The 23,283-nt window shown below is 37.0% G+C and overlaps 1 protein-coding gene across 1 annotated transcript in view; it reads left to right on the forward strand.

Annotated features, from left to right (window-relative positions):
- The window catches only part of LOC132284858 (uncharacterized), a 131,805-nt gene that overhangs the window by 31,392 nt on the left and 77,130 nt on the right, over positions 1-23,283 (forward strand). The window contains exons 13-26 of the mRNA XM_059787025.1: positions 7,391-7,483; positions 7,664-8,012; positions 8,438-8,551; positions 11,513-11,608; positions 11,747-11,814; positions 13,824-13,944; positions 14,024-14,245; positions 14,345-14,572; positions 14,659-14,768; positions 14,929-15,025; positions 15,601-15,699; positions 15,803-15,943; positions 16,113-16,181; positions 22,701-23,183. Of these exons, the coding sequence (XP_059643008.1) occupies positions 7,391-7,483; positions 7,664-8,012; positions 8,438-8,551; positions 11,513-11,608; positions 11,747-11,814; positions 13,824-13,944; positions 14,024-14,245; positions 14,345-14,572; positions 14,659-14,768; positions 14,929-15,025; positions 15,601-15,699; positions 15,803-15,943; positions 16,113-16,181; positions 22,701-23,183 (2,290 nt within the window). The remainder of the gene's footprint in view (positions 1-7,390; positions 7,484-7,663; positions 8,013-8,437; positions 8,552-11,512; positions 11,609-11,746; positions 11,815-13,823; positions 13,945-14,023; positions 14,246-14,344; positions 14,573-14,658; positions 14,769-14,928; positions 15,026-15,600; positions 15,700-15,802; positions 15,944-16,112; positions 16,182-22,700; positions 23,184-23,283) is intronic.

The following is a 23,283-nucleotide window of genomic DNA, read 5'->3' on the forward strand; positions in this document are numbered from 1 at the left end:
GCCTGAGGACGTATGTGAATGTTTTGGAATGGGGTTGTTTGCCATTTGTAACAAGTAGACCCAAGATTTGGACTAATAGATGTTCCTTCTCTTACCCATAAGTATGTGGATTCCAGACTTAGCGTAAGGTGAGAATGATTGTTAGGATTCCAGACTAAGTATGTTATTGGTTCCAGACTGTTTTTACCCAAAAGTATGTGGATTCGGTTAGATAGCGAGTGTGTTGATGCTCATATGGATCCAAATACTACTGTTTTTCCTACTCATTCTGTGATGTTGTGGCCCGAATTTGGTGCCGAGTCGCGTTGCGACCCGACGACCCATTGTTGCTCATAGGTCATGGACTCTAATTAGTACTCTCTTGTAGCCTAATATATAAGGGCGTTTAAGGTTTGGAGTGGGTGGAGAGAGAGACACTGAAATTCGTACAGAATTGAGAGTGAGGGGCTAAAACTTGTAATATCCGATTTTACACATAGTGAAGACTTTCGCCGGATCTCCACAGTGGACATAGGCTTTGTTGAATCACGTATAAATCTTTGTGTTCTTTGTGTGGTGTTTATTTTTATGTCGTGTTTCGTAATTGTTGCTTGGTTCGCTGCGTTTGTTGTAACTCATTCGTTATTTCTACTGCCTTGTGTTGCGTCTCAAAGCTGATAAATTGTCTTCTCTCGCAATTAAATGTGTATTTGTTGGCTACTCTAGAATTCAAAAGGGATATAAATGTTGGTATCCTAGTACTCATAGTTATTTTGTGTGTATGGATGTGACCTTTTTTAAGGACACTCCTTTCTTATCTTTGTTAACATATATAGATAATTAGCTGTATTGTTGACTATATAATTTTTAACATATATAGATAATTAGCTGTACATGTGCTGATTAGCATAGTTATAGGAGCTGATTTTTAGTGTTTAATTCTTTCCTTCTTTGTAATTATTTCTTTCCTTTGTAATTATTTGTGTACTATTTAAATCCTCCACAAGGAGAAGAATAAACACTTAGAATTGTTCCTATTCCTTTTATCTTTAGAAAAATCTTCGTGTTATTAGAGCCATCTAGAAAGGAATTTTAAAACCCTAATTTTCTTTTAATGTTTTCTGCAAATACATCTTATTACCCAAACACCAGTTTTTTTTTTCCTATCACCCCAGAACCTACTGATAGCCCTGCCCACCACCACAGACCAGGTATCCTTATTTGATTTCATGGCAGACAAGATTGAACCTCTGCGACTTCTGAGATTGATTCTCAGACTCTAATGATTCCTCCAATCGCATCTAACCCGCATCAAGATTTGACGAATGTCCAGTTGATGCCTCATAAACTTGATGGCACCAATTATCTGGCTTGGTTATACGGTGTGAAGCTAAATATTACCGGCAAATGGCGGTTGGGGTATTTGATTGGGGAAAGACCCGACCTGCGATCAATGACCCAACTTTCACAACATGGGTTGCAGAAGATGCAATAATTTGCTCTTGGCTCCTCCAAACTCAGAAGGGCTACAAGTGTTATTACCCTCCGTCAAAAAAATTCTGTGTCTCTATGGATGCTATTTTTCATGAGGAACAAGCCTATTTTTCTAGTCCTGCTTCTACGCCTTCTCTTCAGGGGGAGACCTTGAGTAGTGAAGAAAAGTCTTATATTGTGCCTTTGTTAGAATTAGCGAGTCGAAATGAAACAAATGAAAAAAATGGACAAAAATGAAAAAGCATAATGCGGTTTTGACTCCCCCTCCAAATGGTCATCATATTTCTCCATTTGAGCTGGTATATCTAAGAAGAGAAAAGGTACCTCTCGGGCAAAATGATCAGTCTGCCCCGACAACAGGTAAATCCTGAGGTAGAGTCTATTGAATCTCTATTCTCTTTTGTTGATAATAGTTCTGTAGATCCTAATGCTTTAGATGATTATAGTGTTGTTAATGACTTAGAATTGCCTAGTGCCTTGAGAAAATCACATCGTACTTGTCAATCGAAATATAAATATCCTATTTCAAGATTTATGTCTTCTTATCGTCTTTCACCATCCTTTAAGGCTTTTGCCCATCAGTTGTCTTCTGTATCTATTCCTAAAAATTTACAGAATGCACTTGACAATCCTAGGTGGAAAGAGGCGATGGTTGAAGAATTAAGAGCTCTCCGAAAAAACTCTACGTGGGAGTTAGTGGAGTTGCCGAAAGGGAATAAAACTATTGGCTGCAAATGGGTGTTTACCATAAAGCATAAGGCAGATGGGTCGATTGACTGATACAAGACAAGATTGGTGGCAAAAGGTTATACCAAGACATATGGCATTGACTATCAGGAGACGTTTGCTCCAATTGCGAAAATGAATACTATTCGGGTTCTGTTATCTTTAGCAGCTAACCTAAAGTGGACTTTCCAACAGTTTGATGTTAAGAATGCTTTCCTCCATGGCAATCTAGCGGAGGAAGTGTGCATGGACTTCCTCCAGGTAGTGATGAAATCAATAAGGGGAAAGTATGCAGACTAAGAAAATCATTATATGGCCTAAAATAGTCTCCTAGAGCATGGATTGGTAGATTTGCACAAGCTATGCAGAAGTATGGATATCATCATAGTCAAGTAGATCATACGTTATTCCTTTGACACTCTCGGGGAGGTAGAATTATAGTTGGTATTGTCTATGCGGTTGATATCATTATCACTGGGGATGATACTGAGGAGATTAGGAGACTAAAGGTACATTTGGCCAAGGAATTTGAAATTAAAGACTTGGGTGTCCTGCGGTATTTTCTAGGTATTGAAGTGGCTCGTTCAAAGCAGGGAATCTTTGTTTTATAGAGAAAGTATGTACTTGATCTTTTAACTGAGACAGGGATGTTAGCCTGCAAGCCTGTGGGTACTCTTATCGAACAAAATCATAGATTGGGTGAATAGACTGATGATACACTAGTTGACAGAGAGATATTAAAGGTTGGTTGGAAAACTAATATATTTGTTTCATACACGACCTGATATAGCCTATGCAGTGAGTGTTGTCAGTAGAGAGGATACTTAAATACTTGAAATCAACACTTGGTAAGGGTCTTTTGTTTTCAAAACATGATCACTCTGTTGTAGAGGCCTATGCAGATGCTGATTGGGCAGGTTCTATTTCGGATCGAAGATCAACTATGCACATTTGTGGGTGGCAATCTAGTTACTTAGCGGAGTAAGAAGCAATCAGTTGTGTCTAGGTCTAGTGCCGAGGCTGAATTCAGAGCTATGGCCCATGGTGTGTGTGATTTATTATGGTTGAATATCCTAGTGGGAGAATTAAGGATTGATTGTCAAAGTCCCATGAAGCTATATTGTGATAATAAGGCAGCCATCAACATTGCTCATAATCTTGTGCAACATGATCGGATTAAACATGTTGAGATTGACAGACACTTTATCAAAGAGAAGTTAACAGAAGGTGTGATTTGCACTCCCTATGTGAGGACCAAGGATCAACTTGCTGATATTTTGACCAAGGGAGTCTCTAGCAAAGTGTTCAATTCTACTCTTGCCATGCTGAGAAACCGGGACATCTATTCTCCAGCTTGAGGGGGAGTGTTGACACATCTAGATAATTAGATATATTGTTTATATAAATGTTAACATATATAGATTATTAGTTGTACACGTGCTAATTAACATAGGTATAGGAGCTGATTTTAGTCTTTAATTCTTTCCTTCTGTGTAATATTTTTTCTTCTTTGTAACTATTTGTGTACTATTTAAATCCTCCACAATGAGAAGAATAACCACGGAGAATTATTCCTATTCCTTTATCTCTAGAAAAATCTTCATTGTTCGCGTGGTTTTTCTTTAAATAATGGTCCATTGCCTCCGTTGCCTGTTGTTTATACTTCAAGTTACTCGGTCTCACCAACACCAGTTAAAGTGTATCGTCAAAGACCATGAGAAACATCCCACAAATTGTCCACTTCTATTAAGGTTCCTTCTCTTGTTGCGGATCTTTCTATTGCCCTGCGCAAAGGTACTCGTACTTGTGTTACTGCGCATCCCATTTTTATCTCTAGAAAAATCTTCACTGTTCGCGTGGTTTTTCTTTAAATAATGGTCCATTGCCTCCATTGCCTGTTGTTTATACTTCAAGTTACTCAGTCTCACCAACACCAGTTAAAGTGTATCGTCAAAGACCATGAGAAACATCCCACAAATTGTCCACTTCTATTAAGGTTCCTCCTCTTGCTGCGGATCTTTCTATTGCCTTGCACAAAGGTACTCGTACTTGTGTTACTGTACATCCCATTTCTAACTTTGTCTCATATAATCATGTATCACCCTCTTTTTCTTGTTTTTTATTTATTTTTTTGATAAGTAGTATAGAAAGCGTTCAAAAGGGGAACGCGTCATAAGAATACACAGAGGTGGAAGCCAAAGCCAAAGCTAAAGCCAAAAGAGAGATCCTAAGGACCCAAAGAGGCCAAGAAATCAACAATCTCCTCTATAGATGTACAATATATGTCCATACCCCAACAAAAAATGAAGCTAATAATACGGAATTTCAAAGTTCCTATCAAAGACTCCTCCCAATCAAAAGATTTATTATTTCGCTTCTTCCAAATGCACTGCCAAACACAGAGGGGCTACCCTCCAAAAAAGACGAGCGTGAGAACCCACCCCACACCCTCTACTAGAGTCAATCAAACCTCTCGCCGTCTGGTTTTTTATCCCAATTGTTTGTCACTCTTGTTCCCAAGACTGTGCAAAATGCTCTTTCTAATCCAGATTGGCGGAAAGCAATGGCAGATGAAATGGATGCCCTTCATCGTAATGGGAGATGGGATCTCGTTCCCTTACCTTTTGGTTCCTAACCGATTGGTTATAAGTGGGTCTACATTGTTAAATACCTTCAGGATGGGTCTATTGAACGTTTGAAGCCTCGTCTTGTTGCAAAGGGGTACACTGAGACCTATGGTGTTGATTATGATGAGACCTTTTCCGCGAAGATTTCTTCTATTTGAGTCCTTATTTTCATTGCTTCCAATCGTAATTGGCCGTTGTTTCAATTAGATGTGAAAAATGCCTTCTTACATGGCTGAAGAAGTTTATATGGAGCAACCACCTGGGTTTGTTGCTCTGTGTCACGTTAAGAAGGCACTGTATGGATTGAAACAATCTCCAAAAGCTTGGTTTGGAAAATTCTCTAAGGCAGCATTAGAATTTGGTCTTAGCGGATGCCAGACAAATTATTCGGTGTTTCACCAGCATACTAAAGTTGGTTTCATTCTTCTTGTGGTATATGTAGATGATATTGTTATTATAGGTGATGATTATGAAGGCATTGCTAAGTTGAAGTTGTTTCTACAATATTGGTTCCACATTAAAGACTTGGACTAAGATATTTCTTGGGTATTGAAGTTGCTAGATCTAAGGAAGGTATAAGTTTATCCCAAAGAAAATATGTATTGGATTTATTACAAGAAACAGGTATGTTGGGTGACGGTGTTGATGATCCTGGCAGATATCGACGTCTTGTTTGGGAATTAATTTATCTTACTATTACTTGGTCTGATATTTCATATGCAGTTAGTGTTGTAAGTCAGTTCATGGGAGCTCTACAAATGCCACACTGGAATGATGTTTTTTGGATTATCCGATACCTCAAGCAAGCTCCAGGTTTCGGGTTGCTATATAAACCGAATTGGCATCTCAGGATGAAAGGTTTTACAGATGTTGATTGGGCTGGTTCTCCCTCATAACAGGAAATCTACTATAGGCTATTGCACATTTGTAGGAAGGAATCTTGTTGCATGGAAAAGTAAAAAGCAAACGGTGGTAGCTCAGTGTATGTTGAAGCTGAGTACAGGGCAATGGCCTATACTTCTAGTGAGTTGACATGGATACAAAATTTTCTAGAGGAACTTGGGTTGACAGTCAAAGCTCCTATTCCATTGTTTTGTGATAACTAAGCGACTGTTCACATTGCATCCGATACTGTGTTCCATGAGAGGACCAAGCATATTGAAGTTGTTTGTCACTTCATTCGAGAAAAAATATTGAGTGGGAACATCTCTACATTTGTGAAGTTTGACGATCAACAGCTGATATGTTCACTAAAGCGCTTGGTGATAGTCGGTTGAAGACTATCTGTTCCAAGCTGGGATTATATGACATGTATTCTCCAGCTTGTGGGGGAGTGTTAGAATAGTTGTATATTTATGTTGGGTCCAAAGTGTAGTTACTTATAGATTGTGGGTTATTATGTAACTAGGTTATTCTTACATTTGTATATAACCTTTATTATGTTCAGGGTTTCTAATATATGAGAATCATGTTTCAGCCTCCATCTCCATCTTTCTGCAATCACTATTCTGTTGTCTTCTCCTTCAGATTTCTTATTAGGTTACCTACATATACTAATATAATTTATTTTTATAGACTGCTATTAGGAAAAAGGCAGTTTCAAATTCATTCCATACCAGCACTTAAGTTGGTCTAACCAAACACCGGAATAGGAATGGTTATTTGACTGGAGTATTTTATCTTTGCAACTAAACAGTGGAATGTTAATGACCTTTCATTGCTGGCTTGCCACATATTGCCTATTCCGTTCCATCCTGCATTTCATTTCCTACCTACTTCCATTCTTGTGTATAACGTAGAATGAGTGGAGTGCGATGATTCTCTCTATGTACTATCACACGTTTGCATCTGAAAAATTAAAATTTTGTTCAATTTGATCATTTCGCTCATTTTGGGAACTGAAATTTTCTGGGAATGCAATATAAATGGATTAACAATTTGGAATGCATAAAAAAACTTAGGGCATATATTACAAACTAGTCGCACTGATGGATAAGCCCGAGAAGTGTTTGAGGCTTGCACATCCATCCATATTAGTGGATATTAATGTAAAATTGGAAAGTAGGAGTGAATATGTATTAAAATTTGTCAACTTAATGCATACTTAAAATCAATTATAGTTGGGTACAATCAATTGTACCGTTATATATTTATTAAAATCAGACCAAGACTTGTCTAAAACCACAATTAGCAAATGTAATATTAGTTGACTATCCTCTATGCATTAAGAAGGTAATTATACAGTATGGGTCCATATTAATTGAATTCATGGATAAATTAGTAAAACATATTTTTGGTGTTACATTGTGGTTGTTATTTGCAGATGATATAGTTTTAATAAAACTTGACCAGGGGAATGTATTAAATTAGGTGTTATTTGTAGATGATATAGTTTTCACTTGCTTTTTTATTTTTCTTTTCTTGTCTATCTTCTTTCCATTTTTTTTTTTTTGTTTAAAAAATTCCAGATGAAGCGTTGTAACTGTCATAGAGGATTAATATTTTCTGGGTGCTTTACTTTTCCCGATTTCTGACATTTGGTAGATGGTGTATGTATCTTTCAGGTTCCTTGCTCATGCCAAGGTTGAATCGGTAAAATCGAAGGAAGCAGCCGAACAGAGGATGCGTAGCAAAAGAAGCTGGTTTTCTTTTACATGGTCTCTGATGACCTTATTGTCTTTGCCAATTTATTTCAACTAATTACCCTTCTCTTTAGTTGTTTTCTTTTTTGGTTGTCGTGTTTAATTCCTTTTTCTTAACCATATTTCATTGAAGATGTTTCTTATAGTTATCTTCCATTTAGTGTTGCACCTTATTGTAGTTTCCTTTTATCTCAGGCATTCCTCTGATGATGCCTCTACTGGAGATACTTCTGGGGGATCACAGTCAGTGGAGGAGAGTTTGACTAAAGAAGAATGGCAAGCAATCAATAATTTACTAAGTTACCAGCCTGATGAGGAGTTGGCATTGCAGTCTGGAAAGGACATGCAGAATATGATACAGTATATGGTAAATGTATCAGTTGGTCAAGCAGCTGCCAGGATCATCAGTATCAGCGAGACTGAGATTGTTTGTGGTAGATTTGAGAAACTCCTCGTGTCCACAAAGTTTAAACATAGGAGCACCCACTGTGATGTGACATTGAGATTTTATGGATTGTATGCCCCTGAAGGTTCACTCGTCCAGGTTCATTTTTAAATAATTGGCACGGTTGAAATGTTTCTGTTGGGAAGAATCTTGATTCACTGATAAAAGAAGTTGTTTAAATTATGATAACAATTTGTAGATGTAGTACGTGGTTCCACTTTTTTCTATTTTCGTGATTTAAAAGTAATTTTACTTGTTCTGAGAAGGATGGTATTGTTATAACCAAATGGTTTACTGCTGTTGTTACCTAATTCTTTAGAAGTTCACAACTTGAATTACCCTTTTTTCCCTTGCTAGTTTCCACTTTGCTGTATTTTGATGGAATATGAAAAAAGCTTTTGATGTTCAGAATGTTTTTCCATTTGAAATTGTATAAAATTACATTGTATGATTTAAGTATAAATTTAGTTATTATGCAATTTGATTTATAAGTGGTCTTATGTGGTGAAAGATATGTCTTGCAGAGTGTCTCGAGTGAACAGAAAGTAAATGCATTATCCGCTAGTTTTGTACACTCCCCTGTTGGAGAGAATGTGGACTGGAGGCTTTCAGCAACAATTTCTCCATGCCATGTCACTGTGAGTGTGATTTTTTCTACTATTTTTTAGATAGATTACAGCATTTCCATCTAAAATGTAATTTTGTTTTTGTTTTGTTATTATTATTATTATTTTTGTTTGTGATGCTGCCTTACCAAGAGGATACGATCAAATTGTCTTCACAACAATATTAAAACGAAATAAAAGAATAATGCTAGAGAAAGGAGAATTGCAAAGTTGCAAAGCAAACTTTATTTGCTGTAAAAATAATAATCCATTCACTAGAGTCACTAGACTCTAAACCCTAGCAATTACAAGGCTTATGACTAGGTAATTACCAAATATAAAATAAAATCAAAATAGGAAATCTGCTCAAAATCAGAAAACTACTCAAAAAGGAAAACTGCTCAAAATCAGAAAACTACTCAAAATAAGGAAACTTTCAAAATAGGGAAAGTTTCTGAAAAACACAAATTCCACTTGCAGAAATTTGAAATTCTGCCTGCATCAGTTTGTCTTGTGTCTTCTCAGCATTATATTCTTAAAATCATTTATGTTAATTGCTTTTAAGTTCATCCATCAATCAGTTCCATTTTGGCACCCCTCTCAAATTTATGATGCAAGGTAATAATTCTTCTACTCTGGCCTAATAGGTGCTTCCCAGTGCCGACATGAGAAGAATGAATGGAGCACAGTATCATATATTGAAATATTTTCTGTATTTTGAAGTTTGAATTAATTAAAAAATTGAAGTTTACCAAAATAATTTGCGAAGATCATACAAGTACTATTGAAGATCATATAAGTTTACCAAAAATTGAAGAATGTGGAGCACAGTACTTATAATGAGTGATTTGAAGCTTGGTGTGATAGTCATATCTATTGGATGGTCATTGTCACATTAACCTTTGGTGGGAAAGTCGTGGGAAAATTATTGTAAGAATATACACCATTAATGAGAAATTTAGTTAATAATTTGTCATCCTCAGGACTCTTTTGTCCTATGATGGTGCCATTTTGGGCTCTAAGCTTGAATACCACTTGTTGCAGCTTCCGCACACTCATTCTGAGACCCAATAATCAAATAATTAGGAAATAAATTGCACATGCTAGACAATCTCTGTTGTTCAATAATATCCTACCTGCGCTCATGAATGAAAGAAATAATGCTTTATGCACTGCAGAGTTAATTGTCTATAAGATGCAACATCAAAATTCAAAGGAACTAAAAAAAAATCCCAGATTCCTAAATTTCTTGCCTTCGAAACAAATTCTTCTTTCATGCTTGCCCTTGGTCCTGGAACCTTTTAACAAAAACCCCTTCTTCCATTCTCCCTGATGTTCTTCCCTTCTCCTAGTTCTCTTTATTTATAATCCGAAGGGCCGACACGCTATTGTTCTCATAAACCACAGCTAATAAGTTATGCATCTTATTTCCAACTTCTAATCCGAGTCCCTTGTTAGAAAATAAATAATGATCCTTATAGAATCTAATGCAATCAGCTCTTGACAGAAAAATAAAATCTGTAAGAAGGGAAAACATAAAGCTAGATTAAGCTAACGAATAGCTTAAACACCCACAACTCATTCCCAAAGAAAGGGAGAGGTAAAAAGCTGCAGTAGCAGGCTAAATATATTGATAATACGCAAAAAAACTGCTGATTACAACTTGGAAAACCCTTTTATAAGACAGAAGGGATGCCCTAGCAAAGATTTAGTCCTAGCCCTTCATATTAATGTAATCTAGAGGCTAGCATTCTGTCAAGTAGAATAAATAGCTAAAAAATGACAAAACAGTCCTTAAATAGTCACATGACAAGGTGATATTCGTTAGGAACAAGGGTGTCATATCATCAAATTGTTATTTTCTTCTCCTTGTTTTGTTATTAGTACGGATTTGGTGATGTTCTTCTGTCTTACTGAATTCTACGTTGCCAAATAAGGTGAAAATACTTATGGGCAATGGAGGAGAATTTTGGAAAATATATTCGCATGCTTCTTTTATTCTCTCTACTCATGAGCAAGTCATGAAATGGAAAAAATGTGGGCTCTTTGTGATATTCCTTTCCGTCCTCCTTTTCTCCCCTATCAAACAGAGTTGTAATGCTTTTCTTAGAATCATCAACATGAACAGAAAGAAGCAAACATGATTGTGTGTTTGTGTCATCATTGCAACTTTTCGGCACAGTTTATGCCAACATTAGATGGATTTTGTTGTCAGTACTGGTTGTGACCCTTATTGTCGAGGCAACCTTCTGTTGTATTAATATTAATTGTTTTGTACTCTAATACTAAGCTTGTTTGATATATAGATGGTATCTTGTTGTGTTTATTAGAAAATGAGCAAGACATATGGTAATAGTAATACAATTGGTGAGAATAGAAAGAGCTACATGTGATTATTCATGTGGCACTTATTTATATTCAATTTTATATTGTTCGTATACACCTTTAATTCTTTTAGTAAGTTGGATGTCTGATTATTGAACAAAAGCTTTACACACTTGATACTATTAGATAAGTATGTGGCATCTCTATTGACCCATTTGAGAGGATTAGGTTGTCTTGGAAGATGTGTTTAATGATATATAGATTATGCAGTAAGGTTTGTGGAGAGGGCACAACTTTCTTCAGCTTGAGGCACTTAAAAATTGCACAAGTGAAACTACTCCTCACAAGGTAGAACATGAAACCATAGGTTACATCAATTTATCCCTTAGTGCTCAATGTTGTTTCTGAATTCAATGGTTATTTTGTTGGTGAATGTTTATGGTAGAACCAATCTCTACTTTGTACAAGTGAAAACTCTATGCCTTTTGAACCTATATCTCTTATGTTTGCTATTATAGTTTATTGATTTTTTGAGAGGCTTGAAAATTTTATTTCCTTCTTCTCCTTTTCTCATTGCGCAATTTCCCAAATTGTGATAATTATGATTTTTTTTTTTCCCCAAATGGTGATGATTTTAAAAATATGTTCTTTAATGAAATGATGTTGCAGGTTTTGATGGAAAGTTATGCTCGTTTTCTAGAATTTATGAAGAGGAGTAGTGCAATTAGCCCTACCATTGCATTAGAAACTGCAACTGCTTTGCAGGTGATGATGTGACTACTTTGGATATAGGCCTCTTGGTTTGCCCCAAGAGGCTCTACTCAATCCAGTTGCCTTGTTGGGGCTTTGGATATTTCACTTTAGTAATGTGAAACTAACATCTTGTTTTTATGTCAACTGCAGAATAAGATTGAAAAGGTGACTCGTAAAGCTCAAGAGCAATTCCAAATGGTTTTAGAAGAACAAAGCAGGTTCGTGACATGTTCATCCTGTTTGATCTTTCTTTCTTGCTCTAATATTACCATTTTCCTGACTCTGATATTGTGTCGATCTCCATAATATGCTTTTAATCCTTGTCTCTCTTTCCATTCCCTTCTTATTTCAAGTTTCCCTTTTGATAGTCAATTTTTCTTTTGTCATCTGAGTCATCACTACCGAGTAATCACTAAAAACAAGTTCATAGTCAAACTCTTTATGGAAGTTTTATCATGTTGAGCGAAGATGGAGACTTTCCAGGTTTACTAAAATAGGGGGTGTAAATGCTTCTGACTTTAGTGACGTGTGAGAGCGATGCGCTTTGTCTTTTGGTTCTTTTGGCAAGGAACTTTACACCCCTCCCCCACCGCCCCTCTCGCTCTTCTCTCCAAAAGAAAAGAAGGGTGGTCAGCTGCAGTCAAACTGTAATTCTGGGAAAAAGTCGGGCTATTGGCTTTGTCTCATTGTCTATCAGTAATCATTCGAGGTGAACTTGCTAAGCTGGAACAATGGAGGCCCAGGGGAGCAGAAAAACCCCGAGGAAGGGTCAAACTCAAGGAATTCCTCCCGACTTATTAAATTGTATTGAGAAACGAAGGCCCTGGAGGAGCACCTCTCTACGGATAAATCTCGAGTAAGAGTAGAAGGCCCTCAAGGACCTTCTCTCCACAAATAAACCTCAGGGAAGCATTAAAGCTCCAAAGACTCTCTGCTGGCAAATCTGTCATGGGAAATGTCTCGCAGTCCATGTGGGACATTTTCTTGTGACATAAATTCTCCAATGGGATACCAGTGCTCCATTTGGTAAGAAGGGCAGAGAAGTGAGTGGAACAGATAGTAGAAAGGATGGATGAGGCATCCCTTGGGAAGGGAAGGTGTCTTTCTTTTTTACTTGGTTAACTAGATGAGATAGTAGAAGGATGGTTGGGGTGACACCTTTCTTTGTTTGTCAGAAGGAAGGAAAGGAGATATTTTACATTTTTTACTATTTTGAACAAAATTAGTTAAGGGCAATAATGTCAGTTCACATTATCCATTATAGTTATCCTTCTCTTCCTTTCTCTCTTCCGTCAAATTTTGAGGGAATGAAAATTTATGAGTGAGGAGGGATGGCTGATCCTTTCTTCCCTTCTGCTTTCCCTTCTACCAAAAACAAAAACCTGTTCTATCCCTCCATCCTTCCTTCCCTCCCTCCTGATTCCCTCCTACCAGAGATTCCCACCGGGGTGCCTCTCGGCCTGTTACAAAGGAAGAGGATTTGATCTCTTGTAATCCTAACTGTTCGATAACTCTAATATCAGCTATATATTATTACTTAAATTAATTGGATATTATAATCCCCAAAATTTCTGCAATAATGTAAATATATTATGGGCTGTTATGCGTCAAAGTAACATGAACGGTCCTGCTATAATAACAGTAGAGCTGCAGTAATTATATTAATGTTATCCTGTTTTACTTCTTAATCTATCTTGGCTTAATGTACCTTAATCTTTAACTGAATGACCTCCATTCTGCATTTATGATGTTCTTTCTCTTTTTTGTTTAGCGGATGGTGGAGGAAGTGGGGAGTTTCATAGGATTTGAGTTTGCTCTATTCAGAATTAGAAAGGTTGGAGTACGGAAAGGATTGTTGAATTGTTTTTGCAGATGAATGATTCTGAACCTTAGAAATACTATACTATTTGCATCTACTTTGTAAACATTGATCATCTAACTGCTAAAATATTGTATTCGTTACTAACTGGGGTCTTTGATGTGAATCTTTTTAAGTCCATTCTTCCTTTCTGTCAAACACTTATGCAAGTTGCCTGACCACAAGAAGGTGAAGAATATCTATTTGTTTTGGTTTTTCTTGTTAGTTTCTTATGCTGGGTAAGTGGCTTTAGTTAGTTTTAGATATTTATTCCAGTTTTGTCTCTCTAAAATATGATTTTCTCTTGGACGAAAAGCTAATAAGTTTATGCTAATTATATTCTGTTACCATTTATACTTGGTATCTCAGATTTGCTCTTGACATTGACCTTGATGCTCCGAAAGTAAGAGTTCCTATGAGAATATGTGCCTCTTCCAGATGTGATTGCCATTTTCTTTTGGATTTTGGTCATTTTACATTGCACACCAAGGTATGCTAGTTCATTTCAATCTTAAAATTCGTATTCATGTTGCATTCACTCTGCTTCAAATTATTTTTTATTGTTACAGGAATGTCAGCCTGGTGATCAGGGGCAATATCTATATTCTCGTTTTTATATTTCCGGAAAAGATATTGCTGCTTTCTTTACAGACTGTGGTTCTGACAATCGGAACTGCACTCTTGCATCTCCAACTTATGAGAGTCAACCTTCCATATCTCCCATGTCGGGATTTGGTGATAACCTCTATTCTCTCATTGATAGGTGTGGAATGGCAGTAATTATTGATCAGGTATATATTTTGTCTCAAGTAGTATTACATATTTTACTTTTACTGTTATCATGAGATACAAATTTATCCTAAGCATTTCTATTTTCTTGTATATTGCAGATCAAAGTACCTCATCCAAGTTACCCATCCACGCGTGTTTCTGTTCAAGTGCCAAGCCTTAGCATTCACATGTCACCAGCCAGATATTGTAGACTTATGGAGTTGTTGAACATATTTTATGGTACGATGGAAAATAGTGGTCAGCCAGTGGTTGAAAAATCCCAACCTGAATTTGCCCCTTGGAATCCCCCAGATCTTGCAACTGAGGCCCGTATCCTTGTTTGGAGGGTATGATAAAGAAACCATCTGCCCACCCAAATCTGCTGATAAAATTTTTTCTTGTATCTGATTCATAATATATATCATTGATCCAGGGAATTGGCTATTCTGTTGCTGCATGGCAGCCATGTTTTCTTGTGTTATCTGGGTTATGTCTTTATGTGTTGGAGTCTGAAATGTCTCAGAGTTATCAGCGATTTTCAAGGTTCACCTCTTCTTCCTTTCTTTTTCATCTTTATCTTTTGTTTGTTCCTGCTCTAACTTTTAGTGAAATAAATCTTGATTTTCACTCTTTAGAGAATGCCTCATAATTGAAGACACTCTGGGTGTTCTAAACTTAGAATTTTAAATTTTGATATGTACAGTATGGCTGGTAAACAAGCATATGAAGTACCTCCAACAAATGTTGGTGGTTCTTCTTCTTGTATTGCTGTGAGTGTTAGAGGCATGGACCCTCAGAAGGTAAGTCTGTCAGTTTCGACACTCTTTTATCCATCCAAATCGAATTCTTTTTGCTGCTTGAGGTGTTTTTTTTTTTTTTTTTTTTTTTTTTGATAAATAGGATTATATTATAAAGCATTCAAAAGGGGAACGCATCCCAGACACTGTTGAGGTGTTTAATTTGTTATCGAGGATTTAACAACGAATTTGGTGGCTAAAGACTTACGTGATATGTACTTCACATGCTTTTAGAAATTGAAGTTACTATGAGTTCCTTGCTTAAGTTGATGCAGTAACTGTGGTTGTTGAATCACATGTACATGTTCATTGCTGTTTACAATGTAACCTTTCCTTTTCCATTTTGTAAAATATTAAAAATCTTTTTGCTTGGAAAAGGTGGTGCAAAATTTAATGTTTTGGGCACCTTTGCCTACTTGTTGCAAATAAATCTCAATGTCTTCTTTTAGAGGCACATAAATTAAATTGTACTTGTCAATGTGCTTGATGTGTGTTCTTTGTTTTTGCTTTTGGCGTGAAATGATCCCCTTCTTTTATTTGTGCATATATAATCTTTCTTTTCCATTTCCATTGCCTAGGCTCTGGAATCTTTTAGCACACTGGTTTTAGAGTTTGGTGAGGAGGAGGTGAAGGCCACGTGGTTGAGAGCACTCGTACAAGCGACATATCGAGCTTCTGTATGGTGTCAAATCATCTATAGTATATTCACCTTTGCATTTTATTCATTTATATTGTGGCTAGGACTTATAATTTGTATCTTTTCTGGTTTGGTGTATCTAGGCTCCTCCTCCAGTTAATATACTTGGAGAATCAAGTACTGCTGCAGCTGACCCTGTTGAGCCTCACGCCTCTAATTTGAAGGCAGCTGATCTCGTTATTAATGGGGCATTGGTGGAAACAAAGTTATCGATATATGGAAAGGTTATGGATGGTGCATATTTTAGTGCATTTATTTTGCCAAAAGTTTCCCATGATCTTCATGCTTTGATATTATTCCATGTTAAATTGTTATAGCAGTTCTGATTTCTTCTATGGCATACTGATAGAAGGTGTGCCTTTTGTTTTATCCATTTTCAATATGAATTAACAGGCTGGAGATGAGGTTCATGAGAATTATGAGGAAAAACTGATTCTCGAAGTTCTTGCTGGTGGAGGAAAGGTTAGTCTCACTAATTTTTTTTTTTTTTTTCTGACCTTTTTTTTTTTTTTTTTTTTAATTTTTTTTTTCCTTTCTTTTTTTCTTTTTCCTGCCAAATTAAAGTTGAAATGTTTTCAGATGTTAAATATCTGATATTTGGACTTCAGATTGACACATATGCAGTTATCACCGTTGTATATAAACAATTATCTAACCTGTTTTTAGCTGTTTTTGGTAGGGTTATAAGGAGCATGATAATTAATTGAGAAAAAGTTATCTGCCATGTTTTTGTAGATCTTATGATTTGAATAATGTTTAATGTGTGATGAATGGCAACTACTGGCCTATTTTGTTTGTTTAATGTAATTGATACTGGCCTTTTATCTTGGGTAAGTATATTCTTTTGTTATACTTAATTTATTCTTACACTGAAGTGGTGGGATAATCTTGTTACATTTCCTAGACTTACTTTCCTTGCGTTAAATGGAAATTCAGGAAAAAGATATCGTTGTTCAAAACGTTCTAGTTAATAGACCATAGTAAGGATATTAATGCACTGTTCGGTTCTTTGAAACCTGGGAGAGGGAATTTTTTATTTATTTTATTTTTAATAAATGGATTCTTTGCCCTAGCATTTCATGAATTTTCCTTTCCTTCCTCACATTCTTCTAGAGAAGCAAATAGAGGGTGAGAATATTGAGGTATTCTTTGAATTTAATAGCTTTTATGATAAACATGTCTAAACATATATTTGATTTGCATCTGTACACCGAGTAGTTGATTTAAGGCATTTTTTACGATTTGTTTTTCCTCGTAAATGGGATTTTTAGTGAGGGCGAGTGTTGCTGTGACGGTAGGTTTCTCCGTTGTGACTTGGAGGTCACGGGTTCAAATGGAAGCTGCCTCTTCGCATATGGAGGTAAGTCTGTGAACATCTGACCCTCCTGAGACCCTATAATGCCAGAGTGCCTCATGCACTCGGCTAGCCCTTTAAATTTAATTTTTAGTTATTGGCAGTGAGATGGATCTAGAATGTTCATTTCCAATGCTATACTTATATTGTTTATGGAAATTGCAGTGCTGGATTTCTGTTGCACTCAACAAACTGTTGGAAGATCTATATTATTTCCCTTGATTTTTAGAGATTTGATTTCTGACTATTTTAAATTAGAACAAGATTGTAGGACAGATTGATTGCTTTAAATTAGGAACAGATTTGTAGGAATATTTTTTTATTCTTTTCCTTGTATAGGTTTCCCTCTTTCTTATATATACTTGTACAAGATGTTAATATTAATATAGGAGGCAGAATATTTTACAGAGAGAATTTCTACATGGTATCAAAGCAATAGTGTGAGAAAGAGAGAAGTTTCACGGGTGTGAGTGATTACCGCTGACCTATTCTCTTTGTCCTCCTATTCTTGTTCTCTTGGTGTGAAATTGTCTTGGACAACATCCTAAAGCCTAGATACTAAACACCATAGACATCGAAACATGTCTGTCGTTACCTCTAAATCTTTGGATTCTAGTACAGCACTGCCCATTCCTTCGATTGTGACAAATCAACTTGATAACATGAGTGTGCAGATGACTTATTACAAATTTGATGGGACAAATTATTCTTCCTGGTCCCAGTTTGTGAAGTTGTACATCACAGGAAAGGGAAAGTTGGGGTACTTGACTAGAGTGAAGAAACAGGCGGTGGATACTGAACCTTCCTTCTCTATTTGGTTGGAGGAGAATGCCATGTTGATGTCATGGCTTCTTAACTCAATGACTCCGGATATTAGTGTCAGTTTTCTTCGACTTCCCACAGCTCATGCTATTTGGGAAGCTGTGGCTCAAACCTATTTTGATGGTAGGGATGTTTCTCAGATTTATGAACTGAGGCACAGAGCAAATGAGACCCGACAGCAAGGGAAGACATTGACTAGCTATTTTTCTACTTTGCAGGCCATTTGGCAGGAGCTGGATTTTCTCCAGCCATGTGATATGGAGTGTGTTGGGGATACAACAAAGCTAAAGAAGAGAATTGAGAATGAAAGGGTCTACAATTTCCTAGCCGGCCTCGACCTAGGGTTTTATCAGATCAGAGTACAGGTTTTAGGGCCTGATCCTCTTCCTAATCTTTGACGTGAGGAGCTCCGTCAGGCCACCATGCTTACAGGTGTCTCACAGGAGAGTTCAGCCTTGGCTACTATGCAGACTCCAACTGCACTGGTTACCTCTCGCTCAAGGAAACCTAAGAACAACGAGTCTTTGTTCTGTACACACTGTAATAAGGCTGGACATACTCGAGAGACTTGTTTTAAGCTGAAAGGTTATCTAGACTGGTTCCATAAGAAAGGTGGAAACAAGGGGGATAACTCAAATTCTAGAGCACATCACACAACCTTTGATGTGCAATCTGATGCACAATCTTCTTTTGCAGCCCAACCACAATATTGTCAAGCTCAGGTAGATAAAATGATGCAAGAGTATGCTCTGAAGCTATCCTCAAAAGAGGCTGCATGTAACTCAGCCAATACAGGTAACTTTAGATTATCCTTGAACACTTTTGGTCGTGTTGAGTCATCTTGGATTATTGATTCAGGTACTACCGATCATATGACACATGAATCTAGATTTTTTTCTTCTTATAACACTCATCCTAGTACAAAGAGTGTTAAAACAACAAATGGATCTACTTCTATTGTGTCTGGGGAAGGTTCCATTCCAATTACTTCTTCGATGTCTCTTTCTAGTGCCTTACATGTTCCATGTTTATCTGATAACCTATTGTCCATTAGTCAGATTACTAAGGCTCTTAAATGTTCCGTCACATTCTTTGATACTCATTGTGTCTTTTAGGACCTTCTTACGGGAGCGAAGATTGGTCTTGGTAGAGAAAGAGGTGGTTTGTACTACTTGGATATGAATTGGGCTTCGAATGGAAAAGCAAATCAAATTGTTGGTAGGTCAACATCAGAAGACCAGATTTGGCTATGGCACAAAAGATTAGGACACCCCTCATTTAGCTATTTGCATAAGTTGTTTCCATCTTTATTCTTCGGAATTGATGCTTCTAATTTTCATTGTGATACTAAAATTTCCATCTTCCTCCTTCCTTGCCTAACCGAAGGGGAATACATGCCTTTTCACTCCTGTGTGTTAGCCAAACACCATTGCACTTCTTTTTCTTCAAGTTTTAATAGAAATTTTGTGCCTTTCTCAATTGTTCACAGTGATGTGTGGGGGGCCATCTCGTGTTCCTAATCATTTAGATTCTAAATGGTTTGTTTCCTTTATTGATGATTGCACTCGTGTTTCATGGATCTATTTGTTGAAAGAAAAAAGTGATGTTTTTGCCACCTTCCAATCCTTTCACCAAATGGTTTTGACCAAGTTTAGCACCAGAGTACAGATTATACGATCAGATAATGGAGGGGAGTATTTTAAGAGAGGGCTTAGTGTATATTTTTAGGCTCATGGCATCATTCATCAAACTTCATGTGTTGATACACCCCAGCAGAATGGAGTAGCAGAGCGTAAGAATCGCCATCTCTTAGAGGTTGCTAGGTCATTACTCTTTGCTATGAACGTTCCTAAAACTTTCTGGGGAGATGCTGTCCTTACTGTAGCATATGTCATTAATAGAATGCCTTCAAAAGTCCTTCAGTTTCAAACTCCTCTTCAGACATTATCCAAAACACACACTATTCCAACTCTTCTTCACATTCCACCCAAAGTGTTTGGCTGTGTTTGTTATACTCATATCCACAAACAACACCGGAGTAAGCTAGATCCGAGAGATCTTAAGTGTATTTTCTTGGGGTATTCTGGCACACAAAAGGGATACAAATGCTATCACCCTCCTTCAACAAAGATGATTGTTTCCATGGACGTTACTTTTGTTGAAAATCAGGCTTACTATTCAGGGGGAGATTCAAATGCTTCTCTTCAGGGGGAGAATTTGGGAAATGAAGAGAAGTTTTGGGAGGTGTTGCCACTACCATTAACCAGTGTATCATCGTCTATTGAAACTTCTGTATTGACTTCGAAAGAATCTCCTGAAAATTCTGCACCGACTTCAAAGAAATTCCTCGAGCCACACAGATTTGTATACTCAAGAAGGGAGAAGACATAGACAACTCAGCCACCTCTTGATCGACCTAATGACCAATTAAGCGCTCCTGTGACTTGTAATCCTGAGGTAGTTACTTCTTTTAAACTCTTTATTGATACTTCTATTAATGAGTCAACTCATTTACCTATTGATCAACTTGATGATGCTACTGAATTAGTTATTGAGAATCAGGCACGTTATCCCACTCGAGAAAGAAAACCTCCCTCTCGTTTTGGTTTTTCAGTTGTGAAACATCCCATCTCTCATTATGTATCTACATATCGTTTATCTTCATCTTATAAAATATTTGCAAACCAGTTATCATCCGTGTTTGTCCCTAATAAGTTATAGGAAGCTCTTGACAACCCCAAGTGGAAAGCTACCATGATTTAAGAAATGGAAGCTTTACAGAAAAATTCTACATGGGAACTTGTTGACCTACCAAAGGGAAAGAAGACAGTTGGTTGCAAATGGGTATTCACAGTGAAGCATAAGGTAGATGGTTCGGTGGAGAGGTTTAAAGCAAGATTGGTAGCTAAAGGTTATACCCAAACCTGTGGGATAGACTATCGGGAAACATTTGCACCGGTGGCGAAGATAAATACAATAAGGGTCCTCTTATCCTTGGCTACAAATTTATAGTGGCCTCTTCAGTAGTTTGATGTGAAGAATGCATTTCTTCACGGCGATTTAGAGGAATAAGTATACATGGACTTTCCTCCAGGCTTTGTTAATTTCCTCAAAAAGAGGTAAGGTATGCAGATTGAGGAAATCCTTGTATGGACTCAAGCAGTCACCCATAGCTTGGTTTGGCGAGTTTACTCAGGCCATGAAGAAATATGGATACCACCGGAGCCAGTCTGATCACTCTTTTTCTCAAACATTCACTTGGAGGTAAGATTACTGCCCTAATCGTGTACGGGGATGATATTGTGGTGACTGGTAGTGATGGTGAGGAGATGGGTAAGCTGAAAGCATATCTGGCAAAAGAATTTGAGATCAAAGACCTTGGGTCTTTACGATATTTTTTGGGTATTGAAGTTGCTAGGTCAAAGAAGGGGATCTTTGTTTCCCAACCAAAATATGTCTTAGACTTATTGGCTGAGACTGGAATGTTGGCTTGCAAACCTGTTGATACTCCAATTGAACAAAATCACAGGTTAGGTGAATGCACAAATGACACACCTATAGACAGAGAGCGATACCAAAGGTTGGTTGGGAAGCTAATATATTTGGCACATACTCGCCTTGACATAGCCTATGCGGTGAGTGTAGTAAGTCGGTTCATGCATGCTCCTTACGAAACACACATGTTGGTACATAGGATTCTCAGGTATTTAAAATCAGCTCCTGGGAAAGGTCTGCTATTCTCCAACCATGGTTATGTCGAAGTGGAAGGATATACAGATGCTGATTGGGCAGGATGTGTAATAGATAGAAGATCAACTTCAGGATACTAAACCTTTGTGGGAGGGAATCTAGTCACGTAGTAAGAAACAATCTGTTGTGGCCAGATCCAGTGCTGAAGCAGAATTTAGAGACATGGCTCATGGTATATGCGAGATGTTGTAGCTGAAGGCTTTGTTAAAGGAGCTGGGCTTTAATTCTAGGGATCTAATGAAGCTTTTCTGTGATAACAAAGCTGCCATTAGCATTGCTCACAATCCAGTTCAGCATGATCGTACTAAACATGTTGAAGTGGATAGACAATTTATCAAGGAGAAGTTGATAAGTGGATTAATTTGCACTCCGTTTGTGAAGACAAAACATCAGCTTGCAGATTTTTTGACAAAGGGAGTGTCAAGTACGACTTTCATTTTGGCACTTGACAAGCTGGGCATTCGAGACATCTATGCTCTAGCTTGAGGGGGAGTGTTGGAAGATATATATTATTTCCCTAAATTTTAGGGATTTGATTGATTTCTGACTTTCGTAAATTAGAACAAGATTGTAGGACAGATTGATTGCAGTAAATTAGGATAGATTGATTGCTTTAAATTAGGAACAGATTTGTAGGAATATTTTTTATTCTTTTCCTTGTATAGCGTTCCCTCTTTCCTATATACACTTGTAGAAGATGTTAATGTTAATATAGGAGGCAAAATATTTTACAGAGAGAATTTCTACACAAACTATAGAGACCTGTTTGATTTCCAATTTGATATAGGTGTATTTTAGGATTTTGTTGTAGTAAAAATGGTGGTAGAGGTGTTGGCATGACATCTAAAAGAATGGGCGGAGTTAGGGTTTCGATTTTTATTTTTATTTTTATTTTTATTTTTTACTTTTAAAAGTTCATGAATCTACTATATCAACATTATGTAATTCATTGTTTTCATCCTCAAACACTTGTTCTTAGGCTACAAATTGTTGTACCCATCACTTGTTGACATTTTTTAATGTCAATATTTAAAGTGTGGTATATTGCTTTACAGGTACACATTGTTTGCTCTGAAGGTGATCTGGCAGTCAAGATGAAACTGCACTCATTGAAAATTAAGGATGAGCTTCAAGGTTCTCTATCTTCAGAACCGCAGTATTTAGCTTACTCTGTGTTGAAGAATGACCATTTGTTTGCTTCCCCTAGTATTATTGACCCTCATGGGAAGGAGGTGTCCTTGGTACATTCGGAGGAGGATGACATTTATAAGGATGCTTTACCAGATTTCATGTGTTTGACTGATCCAGTCATTTATTCACAAAACATTGATCCTAGCACAAGGGTAGGTGATATTGATGAATGTGCTGGACTCAATTTTTCTGAAACCTTAATTCATGAGAACGATCTTGGAAGAGGAAGAAGCAATCATGGTGACATATTTTATGAGGCGCAGGGTAGTGATAACTCGGATTTTGTATCTGTTACATTCTTCACGAGGAATCCTGGTTCGCCGGATTATGATGGTATAGATACCCAGGTACTTGACTTAAAAATTGTTGAATTGTTAAAATAATGAAAACATGTAATCCATACTGCCTTGTGTTGATTTGCTAATTCTACTGATAAACATCTATTCC

Source organism: Cornus florida, unplaced genomic scaffold (genome assembly GCF_030987335.1).
Source record: "Cornus florida cultivar Cherokee Brave unplaced genomic scaffold, ASM3098733v1 CherokeeBrave_3.0.0_Hap2_Chr01, whole genome shotgun sequence".
NCBI classification, from domain to species: Eukaryota; Viridiplantae; Streptophyta; class Magnoliopsida; order Cornales; family Cornaceae; genus Cornus; species Cornus florida.